The sequence below is a fragment of the Miscanthus floridulus genome, chromosome 5, assembly GCF_019320115.1.
Source record: "Miscanthus floridulus cultivar M001 chromosome 5, ASM1932011v1, whole genome shotgun sequence".
Taxonomy (NCBI): Eukaryota; Viridiplantae; Streptophyta; class Magnoliopsida; order Poales; family Poaceae; genus Miscanthus; species Miscanthus floridulus.
In genome coordinates, this window is record NC_089584.1 from 973,949 (window position 1) to 989,449 (window position 15,501).

The following is a 15,501-nucleotide window of genomic DNA, read 5'->3' on the forward strand; positions in this document are numbered from 1 at the left end:
AAAGACGATCGATGATGACTCACGCTTGCGTTACGTACGGTACGGAGACCATTTTCTTTCACCGTCATTTCATACGTACTAAGTGTAGCTCCTCTCTGCCTAGCTTGCTTTTGTTTACCTCGACATGACATGCTCAGGCGCGCGTTTAGTTCGGCCAGCTTTGGAGAGGTGTAAATTTTGTACAGTAAAAGATTCCCAGTGTAGTATTTTGTTTGTATTTATGAATTATTGTCTAAACATTGATTAATTAGGCTCAAAAGATTCGTTTCGCAAAGTTAAAACAAACTGTATAATTAGTTTTTGATTTCGTCTACATTTAATACTCTATGCATATACTGTAAGTTTAATATGACAAAAAAAATCTTTTTTTTTATAGTGTCAAAGTTAGGAGTTTAGGGGAACTCAACAAGGGCCAGCTCTACTGCCTGCTCGCCAAGGCACGCACGAGAGAGGCTCCTGTCCCGAGAGCTCTCTCTCGCGCAACCTCGGCCAGTCGGAGGACGACACAGGAGTACAGGACAGAGGCAATGATACGGCAGGAGGTACTCATTCCACTGCGCAGCTGGACACTGTTCCGAGGGAAAATCGGTTGATGGGAAGGCCTGAATCCATTAAGCGTGTTTAGTTTCCACCCTAAATTTTTAAAAAGTGCTACAGTAACCATCACATCGAATCTTGCAATACATGTATGGAGTATTAAATGTAGAAAAAAAATTAATTACACAGTTTGGTTGAAAATTACGAGACGAACGTTTTGAGCCTAATTAGTCCATGATTGAACATTATTTGCCAAATAAAAACGAAAATGCTACAGTAGCCCAAATTCCTAAATTCAGAGAACTAAACACGCGGTAACTTTTGATGGTACATTATCTAACTGTATTTTTAGGTCTATTAAATTTTGGTGTTATGTCCTCTAGGTCCATCAATTTTTAAATTATATTTTTAAATCTCTAAACTTTTTAAGTGGTTAACTGTAAGTGCATACCCATTCGTTTAGCTGTCTTCCGTCGATTCCGTCGATGGAGCACGTCAAAACTACCCTAAACATTTGACGACTTTTGATGACTCCAAGGAAGTATTTCGGCCTTCAACGTAGTGTCCCAGGTAGCTCAGCTGTCTTCCGTCGATTCTGTCGATGGAGACAAAGACGTATTCCGTCGATTCCTGTCGATGTAGACAAAGACCAAGCTTTATTTGTTGTGACCTGTCTACTGCATGGTTGTTGGAGCTGCAGGCAAATGGACAGTTCAGGAGCATATGAGTATGAGTCGAGCACGAGGGCAAGCGCTCGCCCAGCGAGGAGGAAGCGTACTTGACACATCTCTTTTTCCGTTCCGTTCCGTTTGGGTGCTCTGCTCACGGTGGGGGCTAGCCGGCCATCGGCATTCTTGTCAAACGGCGTCCGGACCGTGGGGATTATTGGCATAGACATTAGCAAATGCCTAGAGCAGCTAATTAAGCTACCATTAACATCCAAGGGACGGGACAACAATTCATCCCCTTATAATATTCATTCTCATTCTTATGATATTCATTCGTTCATTCGGACACACAAGAAGCAGACGACCGAGCTGTATGACATAAACCAACAAATGGCCCATATCAACAATTCAGATTAATGTGGTCCATACATATATCGCATGCTAGGTCTAGTAGAAGAGAAGCAAAGGATTCCAGTTTGCCTTGTCTAGTAGAAACAGGAACTCCTAACTCCTAAGCCGTAGCATCCACTAGACCTTTGGCCATTCCTCGAGTAAACATCAACATTAAAAGATTGAAAAAAGTCTAAATAACCCCCTCCACTATACCTGGGGCTGCGGCTGTGCACGCGGGGGGCAGCTTGCAGGCGAGAACGGAGGAGGAAGAGACGCTGTTGTGGGCCATCCCGTGAGCCTCGCACTGGACCACCTTCCTGGCACGCACGTCGACGCCGAAGAGGCAGCCGTCGAGGAAGCAGCAGAGGACGTCGGGGTTGATGGGGTGGATGAGCGCGACGACGGGTTCCTTGTCCGGCAGCCCCGCGGCCTTGTAGGTGTCGTCTGCCCAGATGTCGGCGAAGGACACCTGGTAGTGGAGCGTCCAGTTGGCCGTCTCCGGGTTGGCGAGCGTGCGCATGGTGACGGTGGGCGCGCGGGGGTGATGTGGACGCAGCGGAAGCTGTCGTTGCTGAGCTGCACGACGCGGCGGGAGGCGATCATTCTCTCGGAGCAGTAGTAGCAGGCGCAGCGTGAAGCAGCGTCAGAGCTTGCCGCTGTGTCCCGCGGCGAAGGGGTCGCAGGCGAGGAGTCCCGCGGCGGTGTCGACCCACCAGAGCTTGCCGCTGTGGGAGACGACGTCGCGGAAATTCCAGATCCAGCGCGGGAGCGGGTTGCGGACGGGCTTGGTGACCCAGGCGCCGGTGTGGGACGAGAAGCAGTGGAGCGTGGCCCGGGCGCCGCCGAACATGGACTGGAACTCGACGACCATGAAGCCGCCGGCGGCGGCGTGGGCCGGGGCGGCGATGACGCCGAGGCAGGCAGCGCTGAAGATGTCGTGGGCGGGGAGGCGGTAGGCGGTGGCGGCGGCGAGGTCGAGGACGGTGTAGTCCGGCGTAGAGATGTAGATGATGGTGAAAGTGCGCTCGACGCCGTCGGGGCCGCGGTGGACGCGCTCCTCGCCCGGGTCCTGCGCGGAGAGAGGCGGAGGCGTGATGGCTCTAAGGGATATATCAATCAAATAGGAAACAAAATGCGACAATTCAGCTCGAAATACTATGAATGCTCTGTTAATTTCATGTTTAAAAAAAATAAAACTTGCTTAGCAAAGTCGAGTATGTGAATTCTTGGATACATAGGCAACACAGCGGATAATTACAAGTGGAGAGGCAACTTAGAGTAATAGCGAGCTCGTGAGCTGTATTCTACAGTACCAGATCCCAAGAGCAGCAGCTGCCACATAAAGAGGAGAAGCAAATTTAGCAGATAAAGTAATTAAAAATAGTTCAACTGTACACTTCCTGTAAGATATATATGTTTCACATTAATGTAGTAATTCTAAAATGTCCCATCAGATGACATAATAATCAAATCAAAGGTGTCCAACTTAAGTGCATGTGCATTATTGCAATCAAGAATTCAAGATATATATGCTATAGCTGAAACTATAACATATTTGTTAGTATGACAAATCCACTGCTGTGTACTGATGCCAACAGAAATTGGAAAGACGGTGAAGAAGATAGCAGTTCAGTAGTTACCAAATTAACCTACAAGGAAGTTCCTCACTTATTACTATATAGATGAAATTAATGCGCGCATTGTGGCATCCTAGATCTGATCAAACTATTGTATCAGGCACTAAAAAGTAGGAAAGTCATTTATTGAGATAAACCATGTTGTTTATGAAATGTCATCTACTCTTAATAAAACCATCACAATCCTCCACTGCTGGATTCGGGTTCTTTGCCGAGTGCCTGATGCACTCGGCAAAGGTCCAATTGCACTCGGCAAAGCCTTTGCCGAGTGCGGCACTCGGCAAAGAACACTCGGCAAAAAATTGATCGGCAAAGATCTCTTTGTCGAGTATCTTTTATCGGGCACTCAGCAAAGGCTTTGCCAAGTGCCCCGGGGACACTCGGCAAAGAAAAGCGACCGTCACGGCACCAGCCCCGTTGACGGTGGCTTTGCCGAGTGCCAGCCCTACAGGCACTCGGCAAAGATTTTTTTTTTTAAAAAAAAAATCTTTGCTGAGTGCCCATTGACCGGCGCTCGGCAAAGACGTTTTATTATTTTTTTAAAAAAAAATGCCGCACTCCGCAAAGATGGTGACGCGCTTGGCGTGGATGGCGCAGAGGTTGGTGTCCTCGAAGAGCCCGACGAGGTAGGCCTCGGCGGCCTCCTGCAGCGCGGCGACGGCGGAGGACTAGAAGCGGAGGTCGGTCTTGAAGTCCTGCGCGATCTCGCGGACCAGGCGCTGGAACGGGAGCTTGCGTATGAGCAGCTCCGTGCTCTTCTGGTACTTGCGGATCTCGCGCAGCGCCACGGTGCCTGGGCGGAAGCGGTGCGGCTTCTTCACGCCGCCTGTCGCCGGGGCCGACTTCCGCGCCGCCTTGCCGCCGGTGGACTTGCGCGCCGTCTGCTTCGTGCGGGCCATCGTGGGGGATTGGGCTGGGGAGAAGGGAGAGTTGTTGCTCGGGTGTTTGAAATGGAGATGGGGCTCGAGATTTGCTGCGGTGGGGGAATGGGGCGAAAAGAGACGGTATTTTGCTGCGGTGGGGGAACTGCGCGGACACCGAGGAGGGAGGCGGGGCGTGGAAAATTTTGGGGCAGGGTGGGGATCAGGCTGGACGGGCGCCGTCGGATCGCGTGGGAATGGAGGGCTCCGATTGATTTGGCAGGCTCTCACGCGGATCGCGATCCGTGGGTGGTGAATGGTAGCGAACGGCAGACCACCATCTGGCAGCTCCGCTTCGGATGGGTTTTGCTGGTTGTTCACGGCTGCATGCGGCCACACAGCGGGAACCTGAGTACACGTGCCTACAGTTTTTTTTGTTTTTTGAGGGGAGAGTACACATGCTTACAGTATGCCGCGCTACCACTCTACCACTGGACCTAAACTGGAATCACAGATTAACAGTAATTTCGTGACACTCCAAATTCAGATAGAAAATCTTTGCCGAGTGCCCCCATCTGGCACTCGGCAAAGTATATTTTAATTTTTTTGTTAAATTAAGAGTAAATTACTTGTTTGAAGCCCTAAATGAATTCAAATTAAAAAGTGGTCAACTACAAAGTTTTATAACTTTTCGAGATGTACAATTTTTATTTAGGAAGTTTTTTCATCCGAGGTCGTTTGAAAAATTTGAATTTCAAATTTGAGAGATTCAAACGTAGTTTTGCATGATAAGATGATTTCAAATCAAAAAGGTGTCAACTACATAGTTTCATAACTTTTGGAGATCTACAATTTTCATTTAGGAAGTTTTTCCATCCGAGGTCTTTTGAAAAATTTAAATTTTAAAATTTTCAAATTCAAACGTCGTTTTTGCATGACAAGATGATTTCAAATCAAATTGTTGCCAACTACAAAATTTCATAACTTCTCAAGATCTATAAAGTTTATTTTGATCATTTGTTCATCCGACATAGTGGTAGTAACATTGTTCACAAATCTTATATATCTCTCTTCTACTTTCATGAAACTAATATGAGAGATATGTGGATTTTATGAACAACGTTATTGTCGTTTTGTCAAATGAAGAAATGACCAAAATAAACTTTGTAGATCTTGAGAAGTTATACAACTTTGTAGTTCAAAAGTTCTTCATTTGAATTCATTTAGGGCCTCAAAAATTGCTTTGAAAAAATGATTTCCCGAGGGCCAAAAAAAATACACATGGCAAAATGCCTCTTTGTCGAGTGCCAAAAAATGGCACTCGGCAAAATACATCTTTGCCGAGTACCAGAAAAAGACATTCAGCAAAGACGCATTTTGCCGTGTGCCAGGAAAATAGCACTCGGCAAAATACATCTTTGCCGAGTGCTGAAAAAAAAAACACTCGGCAAAGCCATCTTTGCCGAGTGTTTTTTTTTTTTTTTTTGCCGAGTGTATTCTATTAGGCACTCGGCAAAGACCTTTTTTGCCGAGTGCCCGATAAAATACACTCGGCAAAGCCTCCGGCACTTGGCAAAGTGCCGGTTTCCAGTAGTGCTCGGACCAAATCAAGTCAAAGATAAAGGCCTAATGTAGAACCAGGATTCCAGGAGATATCCATATGTATATGTGGCAGTTGCTAATAATTAAATAAAATACCATGCAAGCTAGAGCTTTACATGATAGATCAAGACATGTAAAACTGTTCTTTGATGAAAGAACAAGCAGGGGAAAAACTACTCCTATTTGGTGTAGGATTACACATTTGGAGTGCTAGTTTCAGGCTTTCAGCAAAGCAGTTGGTACGGTTGCAACTGCATGAGATGGTCCAGCATGCAAGTGCATTCATCGATATGTATGCTCAAAGTAATTAACCAGTCTTTTGGTACGGTTGCAACGAAGAAGAGCATGCAATCCAATCCAAGGAATTGCGTGCTCATGCAGTGTGGGTAAAACTAGAAGCAGATCTACAGTACTCCAGCATCAATCAGTACAAAGATAATTTATTGACATAAGCCAAGTTGTCTATGAAATTCCATCTACTTATAAAATCATCTCCTCATCCTCACACCAAAACAAATCAAACAAAAAGGCCTGATGTATAGAACCAGGAGACATCTATATGTATACGTGGCAGTGCTAATAATTAAATAAAACACCATGCATGCTAGAGCTTCACATGATACATCAAGACATATATAAAACTGTTGTTTGATGAAAGAAATAGCAGAAAAACTACTGCTATTTGGTGTAGGATTACACATTTGGAGTACTGGTCTCAGCAAAGCAGTTGGTAAACTGCATGAGATGGTCCAGCATGCAAGTGCATTCATCGATGTGTATGCTCAAAGTAATTAACTAGTCTTTTGGCACGGTTGCAACGAAGAAGAGCATGCAATCCAATCAAAGGAATTGCTTGCTCATGCAGTGTGGGTAAAACTAGAAGCAGACACACTCCAGCATCGATCAGTAGTACAGCAGCATGCAAAGTGTGGAGTGGTACCTGGTGGGGAACGGGAAAGAGGTTGCGGCAGCTGCCAGGCGTAGACGAAGCGGGTGGAGACGAGATCCCTGGGCGGATCGACGAGGTAGTAGAGGTCGCAGGCGACGACGGCGCGGTCACGCAAGTCGACTCCGACGAGATGGTCCTCGAGGAAGAAGTAGACGACGGCGGGGTCGTCGGGGTGGATGAGAGCGAGGACGGGGATCTTGGCGGGGAGGCCAGCAGCCTTGTAGGTGTGGTGCTCCCAGATGTCGGTGAAGCTGGCCTCGTGCTCCAGCGCCCACTCCGTGGAGTCGGCGTCGGGCAAAGTTCAGACGCTGACCTGGAGACCGCCGCGGCTGTCACGGTTCCTGTACATGTAAGACGAAGCGCAGCCTGCCGGTGCTGACCCTGACGGCGCGGTACCTGTGGATCACCCCTGCCGCCCGGCCGTACGGGATCTCCTTGGCCGGCGGGAGCGGGACGACGGCGAGGACAGGCTTGTCGGCGCAGGGGTCGCAGGCGACGAGGCCCCAGGAGAGGTCGACCCACCAGAGCCTGCCGTGGGGCGCGACGACGCCGTGGGTGCACAGGGGGCGGGCGGGGAGCGGGTAGTCGACGGTCTTGTCGACCCACTCGCTGACGTCGGAGGAGAAGGAGATGAGGGTGGTGTGGTCGTCGCCGAGGAAGGTCTGGAGCTCGGCGACGACGTAGCCGGAGCCGGTGGGGGAGGCGAGGATGCCGAGGTGGCCCGCGTTCATGACGAGCTCTGGCTCGGGGAGGGCGAGCGCGGAGGGGGAGGCGGCGGAGTCGGCGTCGGCGTGGAGGACGAAGTAGCCGGCGACGTTGGTGAGCCAGCAGAAGGACTGGTGGTCGGGGCGGTCGATGATGGTGGGTCCCTTGGCGCGGCCCTGGTCGGCGTGGAGGAGGAGGAGGCCGGAGGGGTCGGCGGCGAAGAGCTTGGGGTAGTTGTGGGGCGTGACCTTCTCCGGGAAGATGCGCTCAGGGATGGTGAGGAGGGAGACGCGCGGGGGCGCGGCGAGGTCGATGGAGGGGTCGGCGGCGGCGGCGGAGACGCGCGGGATGGCGCCGAGGATGACCCAGGACGGGTGCGGAGGCTCGGAGGGGGACGGCTTTCCGGCCGGAGGCGGAGGCGACGCGGCCGAGGAGCAGAGAGAAGGGAGCGCTCGCTCTCGCTCTCGCTGGCAGGCAGTTGGACTCTCAGGCCTGCGCAGCGTGTGCTCTGCTCTGCTGCCGGAGCCGGACGGACTTTTTGATTGGGGTTTGCAAGCTGCAACTGCAACCAACCAGGGAATCACGTAGTACTGTTTTTTTAGCTTTAACTACAGTAATCTCATACGAGCCAGGCTAATAATACAGTCAGCTGCTCCTTGCAGCCTATCTCTCAGCTCACCCATATAGTAGTTAACTCTTCGGCATTAATACATGGCACATAAGTCTTTCTCACATAGTTTTTCGGTTTTTTTTGTCTAAACCGGCTATAAGCTTGTAGCTCGTTTCTTCTCTCTCCTCTGTTCTCTTCTCCACGTCAGCATTGAGCCTACTTATAGCCTGCTATTATATTTGCTCTAATCTGAAGTTTGATTCGCCTAAATTAAGTGATTTTTTGGTAAAAAGTTCCAACTTTGATGGACGATGGATGGTGGCAACTTTTAGATGAGATGAAAAACATGTTTTCTTCTTTTCTTGAAGAGTAAAAGGAGAAACTGTGTACTATAAAAGTTAGTGGTCAATTGTAGATTGAAGATATGAAATTAAGGCTATGTTCGCTTGAACTTATCAGCCGTACCGTTTCAGCGAAATAATAGTGTTTTTCTCTCACAGCAAATCAGCATCATCATCAGCATCAGCATCAACCATTTTTTCAGCCAGCCGAACAGGACATAAGATTGAGCAAAATGCCTGAGCGTCTGTCATAGTAATTGTAAACGAGAAGTCATCATGGATCGATTTAATTAAGGAAATTCAGATGAGGTACACAACTTTACCTAATGAACTTATACTACTACTAACTTACCGTGAATCTGCAATTCACCTGAGGTGCGGTAGAAACTGTAGTACAACCAACATCAATGGAGATCGTGTCCACAATGATACTCTCCGAGCACCCGAACACCTCTATAAACATTGCATGCGTGCCTAGGTCAACATCGCTCTCTCCCCTCCCCACCTACTCATTCTTAATCATGCTCCTCACCACGTGTGCCTGAGTATGTCAAAGCCAAGGTTTATAGAGGCATAGAGCCTATGGCGGCTCCACGGTGGCACCCTCCCGCCACGTGGATCTATGTGCCATCTGCTCATCCTGCCTCCCTCCTCCTACCCACATGCAGAAAGGCATCGCAGAACCTCGATCCCATGGCGTGGAGAGCCCGATCTAGTGCGAGAGTTGAAGCCGAGGCCGACGGACAGTATGGCGGTCTCCACGGGCGGCGCCCTCCTGTGGCATGGCTCCTGTCATCCTCAGCCACTGTTCGCCTAAACGGTTGTTTAGCCCGTGTAAATACCGTGTAAACGCTACATGGTGGTGCGCCGTTTCCGTTTAATCACCCGTTTACCCCGTTTAGTTAGCCGTTTAGCCCGTTTAATGGGACGTTTTGCCCGAATAATGGCTAAACAGTAGGTGACCGACTGTTTACCGTTTAGCGTTTAGGAAAACATTGTCCTCAGCAGCTCATCCCACCTCCCTATTCCTGCCCGCGCGAAGGGGATCATGGGACCTGGATCCCCCGGCACAGGGAGCCCGATCTGACGCAGGGAGAGAGGAGGACAGGGAGGAGCGACGGGTGCAGCGCTCAGGGTGGGGACCTGTTCCCCCTCTTCCGGCGAGCTCAAAGGTGATGGGCCAAGGGCTGGAGCACCCTTTGTCTCGAACCCATCCTCTTGTTGTTGTGCATCCTAGCCTGTATGACCGGTGATGTTGCAGTGTCTGTTTTACAATGTTGTGTTTACTATTTCTTCGTGTTGCATGGGATTTTTGGGATGTTGCAACAAATTATTTTTGAATGTTACAATAGATCTATTCATGTGTTGCAGAAAGCGAGTTTTGATGTTGGATTGTTTTTTCCCCTAGTGTTGTAACTTAAGTTTTAGCTTTTTGTCCACGTTGTGGTAAGTGAATTTAGTTGTTGATTACCGTTTTCAAATGTTGCGGCACTGGAAGGTGATTTGAGTTGTTTTCATTTTCATGTTCATGATTGATTTTGCGATGTTACAGCACATGGTATTATTTTTTATGTTGCATGAGATTGTCTTGAGGACGCCCCTGGGGAAACTTAATGTTGGAGAGAAGATGTGACCTCTAGGATGGGGACTGGGTGCGACGGGGACAGGGGCGGAGCGTCGCTCTACGCGCTTCTGGTGCGGACCAAAACATTTGAGGGTTTAGTTTCTTGAATCGATGATGTCTAGGTCCTATGTCCGGACGTAGGCATGGGGCGGACGTCCGGGCGCTAGCAGCCCTGTATATACTATCAATTAGCATGGTTTTACTATGGATCTTTTTAAAAAAAACTGTTAATGCTGATTTTATTAGCATGAGAAATGATAATTTTCCTTTGTTGATGGTAGTAGTAATAGTAAAAATAAATAAATAAAAAATGAATGAATGCAATGAAAAGGAAAGGAAAATAGTATGCACCAGTGGGCTATTAGCCTTATGGGCCCCACGTGCCCATAATGTGATTCCTGCACGATCCAGCCCGTCTGGTGATGGATGGAATTCCTGGTTGCCGACTTGGGCCACAAGTCTGGGCTGCAACTCCAACTGGAACTGATGAGCTGGAGGCTGGAACCAAACCAAATCCTGAATGTGAAGCCCATTGTCTGTTTGTCCGGTAATCAGATTCATCTCTTTATTACTGTACAGACAAGAAGAGCTGGATAGGAATAGGTGGCAGCGGCTTGACAGTAAAAATGCTGCCGTGACAGTGTGAGTGCAGTGCAACAGGACCAGCCTACCGACACAAATTCCAATTTGTCAAAGGCAAGTCCAAGTTCAACGACCGAGGGACCCATCACAATAGATGGCCGGCGTTGCATTGCATGGGACTCCAACAACAGCTCCCGGCGCCCTCGTGCCACTGTCGTCTTTCACTTGCCCTACCGTCGCTAATTCTACCTCAGTGACTTTATTCAGCCATTGCTGCTAGCTACTAATCCATTCTTCTTCAAATCAAATCCATACGGGGAAGGGGAATGAAACAAGAATCCCCAGCCGGCGTCCTCCCTGTTGTCCCTGTTAAAAGATAGTTGACGTACCATGCGCACTTGCATTTCATTTTACACCACCACAGTATATACATTCTGAATTTCTCCCAGTACGGTACTGTACAGGGGACTGGAGTACTAGGACGCACAGGTGACAGGGAAACTCCATCATACTGATACTACTGCATGTAGCGGATGCATGGTTTCAGAGCCACCAAGACTGTCAGAGTGCAGCACTTGTACAAGCAGACTGCATCTTCGTTCATGCCTTCGAAGACTTCGGAGGAATAGATTCAGGACAGCTACCTTTCTCCCTTGGGCCCTGTCCGTCCGTTTCGCTGAAATTTTATGCTATGAATTGTGATGTGGGTGATGCAAATGCAATGCAACCACCCATGGGCCATGGCCCATCCATCCATAGGAGCCAACAAGTCAGTTGGTTGTTGTCCAAGAGCCAGTAAAAATATAACTGCACACACCTACATCTGATTGATTCCCTTCCTTCGTTTCCAATCCCAAGCATTTTCTTCATTTCTCTATCTCATCCACCGCCCCGTCCAGAATCAATGCAAATTGCAATTGCAATCATGCAAATGCAAGACAGCAACCGACGCAGCAGCAACTAGTGCCGTGGACTGTCGACTACCATACCATACCATTACCATTACCATTACCATACCAATCAGGATTTAGGAGTACCAACCAACCAACAACACCCCACATGCATTTCCTCGCCCTCCTCCTTGCTACTGCCCGCAGGCCGCCATTGCTGGCTTTCCGGCTTCAGGACGGACTGACGACCCTGGCTAGCCGAAACCACACACAGCTACAACTCACTCTTTCGGCAAAGCACGCACGGATCAGGCAGTGCAGTGAACAAACAAGAAGATGAGCAGGCACTCTACTACAAGTGAATCTCTTCCTTCAATAATGGCCATGACCATGTGTTATGTTACCCCGACCGCTACCTGCAAGACAAGACCACCTACTAATCAAAGCATGGAGGCGGCCTCCCCACACTCCACTGACTAACCTTACACGCTACTCCCTTGGTCCCACGCGTCCTCGTAGTAGTACGGCGACAGCTTCCCGTCCCTGTCCACCACCCGCGCCGGATGCGGCCTGCCCGGCTCCGCCGCCGCCGCGCCCACCCGCACCTCCTGCAGCATCCTCACCACCCTCCGCATCGCCGGCCGGTTGATCGGCAGCGAGCTCGCACACAGGAGCCCGATGTTGAGCACCCGGACAATCTCCTCCTTTAACCCCACGTCCAGCCTGCTGTCCAGGACGTGCTCCACGCCCTTCTGCTCCATCGTGCTGCACACCCACTTCACCAGGTCCTTCTCCCCGAACTCCGGGTCCACCGGAGGCTTCCCCGTCACCAGCTCCAGCAGCACCACGCCGAAGCTGTACGTGTCGCTCTTCTCGTTCACGCGCAGCGTGTATGCATACTCTGTTCCAAATGCTGGGCAATGTCAGGCTCACAAATTCACTAGTAATACACTTGAAGAAAACAAATGGAGTACTCCGTACGTACCAGGCGCAATGTAACCACAGGAGCCGGCGATCACCGACATGGACTTGGCCGCGCGCCCGGTTCCCTCCACCACCTTGGCCACCCCGAAATCCGCCACACGGGCACTGAATTCAGCGTCCAGGAGGATGTTGTTCGACTTGACGTCCCGGTGGACGATGGCCGGGACGCAGTCGTGGTGGAGGTAGGATAGCCCCTCCGCGGCATCCAGCGCAACCTTGTACCGTGTCGCCCAGTCCAGCAAGCCCGCCTTGCTGCTGTGCAGCACGTCCCCGAGGCTGCCGTTGGGCATGTACTCGTACACCAGCAGCTTGCAGTCCTTGTGCGTGCAGCAGCACCACAGCTTGACGATGTTCTTGTGCCGGATCTTGCCCAGCGTCCTCACCTCCGCCTCAAAGCTGTTGTCGGCAGCAGAACCCTCCTCGGCGCCACCGCCGTTCTCGACATCCTTCTTTACCGCCGTGCTCCACAGCTTCTTCACCGCCACCACCTCGCCGTTGCTCAACACGGCCTTGTACACCTTTCCGGACGCGCCACTGCCAATGACATTGTCCTCGTCGAGGCAATCAAGGATCTCGTACTCGCTGAATGAGAGCTTGTGGAAGGACGTCAATGTCCATTTCGAGCGGTCGGCGCGCAGCTTTGATTTGCTGAAGCTCCTGTACCGCCAGTAGAACCACGCGACTCCAGCGACCAGGATGACAGCTGCAAATATGAAGATGGAGCGCATCATCCAGGCGAAGCCAGAGCCGCGGTTCTTTGACCTTCCCTCCGAGCCAGCACATAGACCGGCGATCTCTCCACACAGCCCAGGGTTGCCCAAGAAGCTGTTGCGGTACGTTTCTGTGGTGTACTGCGGCGGAAGCGGCCCACGCAGCTGGTTGTTGGAGACATTGAATTGGTTCAGCTTCAGGTTCTCCAGCTGCATCGGTACCTCGCCGGTGAGTTTGTTGTCGGAGAGGTCAAGGTAGTTGAGCACCGGCAGGTCACCGAGCTCCGGTGGTATGGAGCCAGTGAAGCCATTGTCCGCGAGGTTGAGCTCGCTGAGCTTCTTCCATGACTGGATTCCCCGAAGCAACTGGCCGGACAGCGAATTGTTGCGTAGCACGAGGCGGCCGAGCTCAGTGAGGTCGCCAAGAGAGCCCGGCAGCGGGCCAGACAGCATGTTGCCGTCGGCCGACAGCTCGTAGAGCTTGGACACCGACCCGATCTCCGACGGGATGCTCCCGGTCAGGCGGTTGTTGGACAGCACCAGCTTGGACAGGTTGGCGGCGCCGGCGATGACCGGAGAGATCTCTCCGGTGAGTTGGTTGTCGTTGAGCTCGAGAAGCGACATGTGCGGCAGGCCCCAGACGGCGTCGGGCACGTCCCCGGCGAGCCTGTTGTTGGAGAGGCGCACCCGGCGCAGCCTCCGGCAGCGGGCGAGCCCATCGGGGATGCGCCCGGACAGCTGGTTGTCGAGCATGAGCAGCTCCTCGAGCTCGCCGCGGTCGCATACGCCCGGGGGGATCTCGCCGGAGATGGAGTTGTCGGAGACGTCGAGGCACACGAGCGGCGCGTTCTTGCCGAGGTCGGCGGGCAGCGTGCCGTTGAGGCTGTTGGCGAAGAGGCGGAGCTCAACGAGCGACGGCGCCGTCGCCACCGAGTCCGGCACGGGCCCCGTGAGCTCGTTGGAGTAGAGGTGCACGGTCTCGAGCCTGGGCGCGTGGAAGAGGTCCTCCGGGATGGCGCCGTCGAGGCGGTTCATGGCCAAATCGATGGCCCTGACCTCCTTGAGCCTGCCGAAGCCGCTGGGGATGGGTCCCGTGAGCGAGTTGTTGTAGAGCTCGATCTGGAGCGCGCTGGCGAGGCCCGTGATCTCCGGCGGTATCGGGCCGGTGAGCCCGTTGGTGGACAGGTCGAGGTCGGTGAGGTTGGCGAGGCGGCCGAGGGAGAGCGGGATGGGGCCGACGAGGTTGCAGCCGGCGAGCCAGAGCACGCGCAGGTCGGAGAGGCCGCCGAGGGTGGCCGGCACGGGCCCCGGCGCGAAGGGGTTGTAGGAGAGGTTGAGCTCCCGGAGCGTGGCGACGGCGCCGAGGAAAGGCGGGACCTCGCCGCCGAGCAGGTTGTAGACGAGGGAGAGGGACTGGAGCTTCCTGAATCGGGCGAAGGAGTCCGGGATGGGCCCGGAGAAGTTGTTGCTGTCGAGTCTGAGGTAGAGGAGATCCGGGAGGTCGGCGAGCGCGTCGGGGAGCGGGCCGACGAGCGAGTTCATGGAGAGGTCGAGGTACTGGAGGGCGGCGCAGCGGGCGAGCGCGGCGGGTGCGGGGTCGAGGTCCGGGCCGATGTAGTTGGTGCTGAGGTCGACGGAGCGCAGGCGCGGGAGGCGGCAGAGCGCGTCGGCGGGGAAGGAGCCGACCAGGTTGAGGTTGGGGAGGGAGACCTCGGTGACGGCGCCGGCGTCGTCGCAGGTGACGCCCGTCCAGGCGCAGGGCGTGGCGTGGCTCGTGTTCCAGTCGGCGAGCGCGTCCGGCGGCACGGTGAGCGCGCGCTTGGCGTAGAGCAGGTGGACGCCGTCCTGGTTGAGCGCCCGGGCGGCATTGGCAAGGAGGAGGAGGAGGAAGAAGAGGATGGGGAGGAAGGAGGTAGGGGCAGCCATGGTAGATGCGTTCGATGCCGTTGGTGGCTCAGAGGAGGAAGGTGTGTGTTTGTGGGGGCAGAGCAGGCGTCGGCATCGGCACGGGTGAAGAAGGGGAAGAGAATGGGAATGGAATGGTGGGCTGCCGCCTGCCTGCTTCTCTTATGGTGGTGGTGGTGGTGGTGGGGGTGGCGATGGCGATGGGCAGTCCATACTCCAGACGGGGGAGAAGCGGGAGCGAAGCTACCCCAGCACTGCAGAGAAAGCAACCCCAGCACTGCAGAGAAAGCAACAGGGAGAAGGAGACCCGACACAAGTGGCCTGTGGCCCTGTGGGAGGGTGCGGGTGAGAGCTGGAGGGCAGGAGTAGGCACTGGCACTCGCCGCTGCCCGCTCACCGCTACAACAAGGGAGGCAGAGGCGGAGGGCGGAGGGCGGAGGCGGCAGAGCGGAGCAGAGGAGCGAGTGAGAGTACTGTACGTTGTGGTAAAAAAAAAACGAGTCG

At 52.6% G+C, this 15,501-nt stretch overlaps 1 protein-coding gene and 1 pseudogene across 1 annotated transcript; both read right to left on the bottom strand.

Annotated features, from left to right (window-relative positions):
* Positions 1-1,651: 1,651 nt before the first annotated feature.
* LOC136451238 (uncharacterized) lies at positions 1,652-8,034 on the bottom strand (annotated as a pseudogene).
* A 3,448-nt stretch (positions 8,035-11,482) lies between these two features.
* On the bottom strand, positions 11,483-15,047 carry LOC136553235 (receptor-like protein kinase HSL1). The gene is made up of 2 exons (XM_066544612.1): positions 12,384-15,047; positions 11,483-12,299 (listed from the first exon to the last, which is right to left on the bottom strand). Exons 1-2 carry the CDS (start codon positions 15,016-15,018, stop codon positions 11,881-11,883), a joined length of 3,054 nt encoding a protein of 1,017 aa, XP_066400709.1. The 5' UTR covers positions 15,019-15,047; the 3' UTR covers positions 11,483-11,880.
* Between the last annotated feature and the right edge of the window lie 454 nt (positions 15,048-15,501).

Bases quoted from the DNA above. Each gene is read 5' to 3' on its own strand.
- LOC136553235 (XM_066544612.1), bottom strand. From the start codon at position 15,018: ATGGCTGCCCCTACCTCCTTCCTCCCCATCCTCTTCTTCCTCCTCCTC. The intron at 12,300-12,383 runs GTACGTACGGAG...CATTTGGAACAG, and splicing joins CTGTGGTTACATTGCGCCTG to AGTATGCATACACGCTGCGC.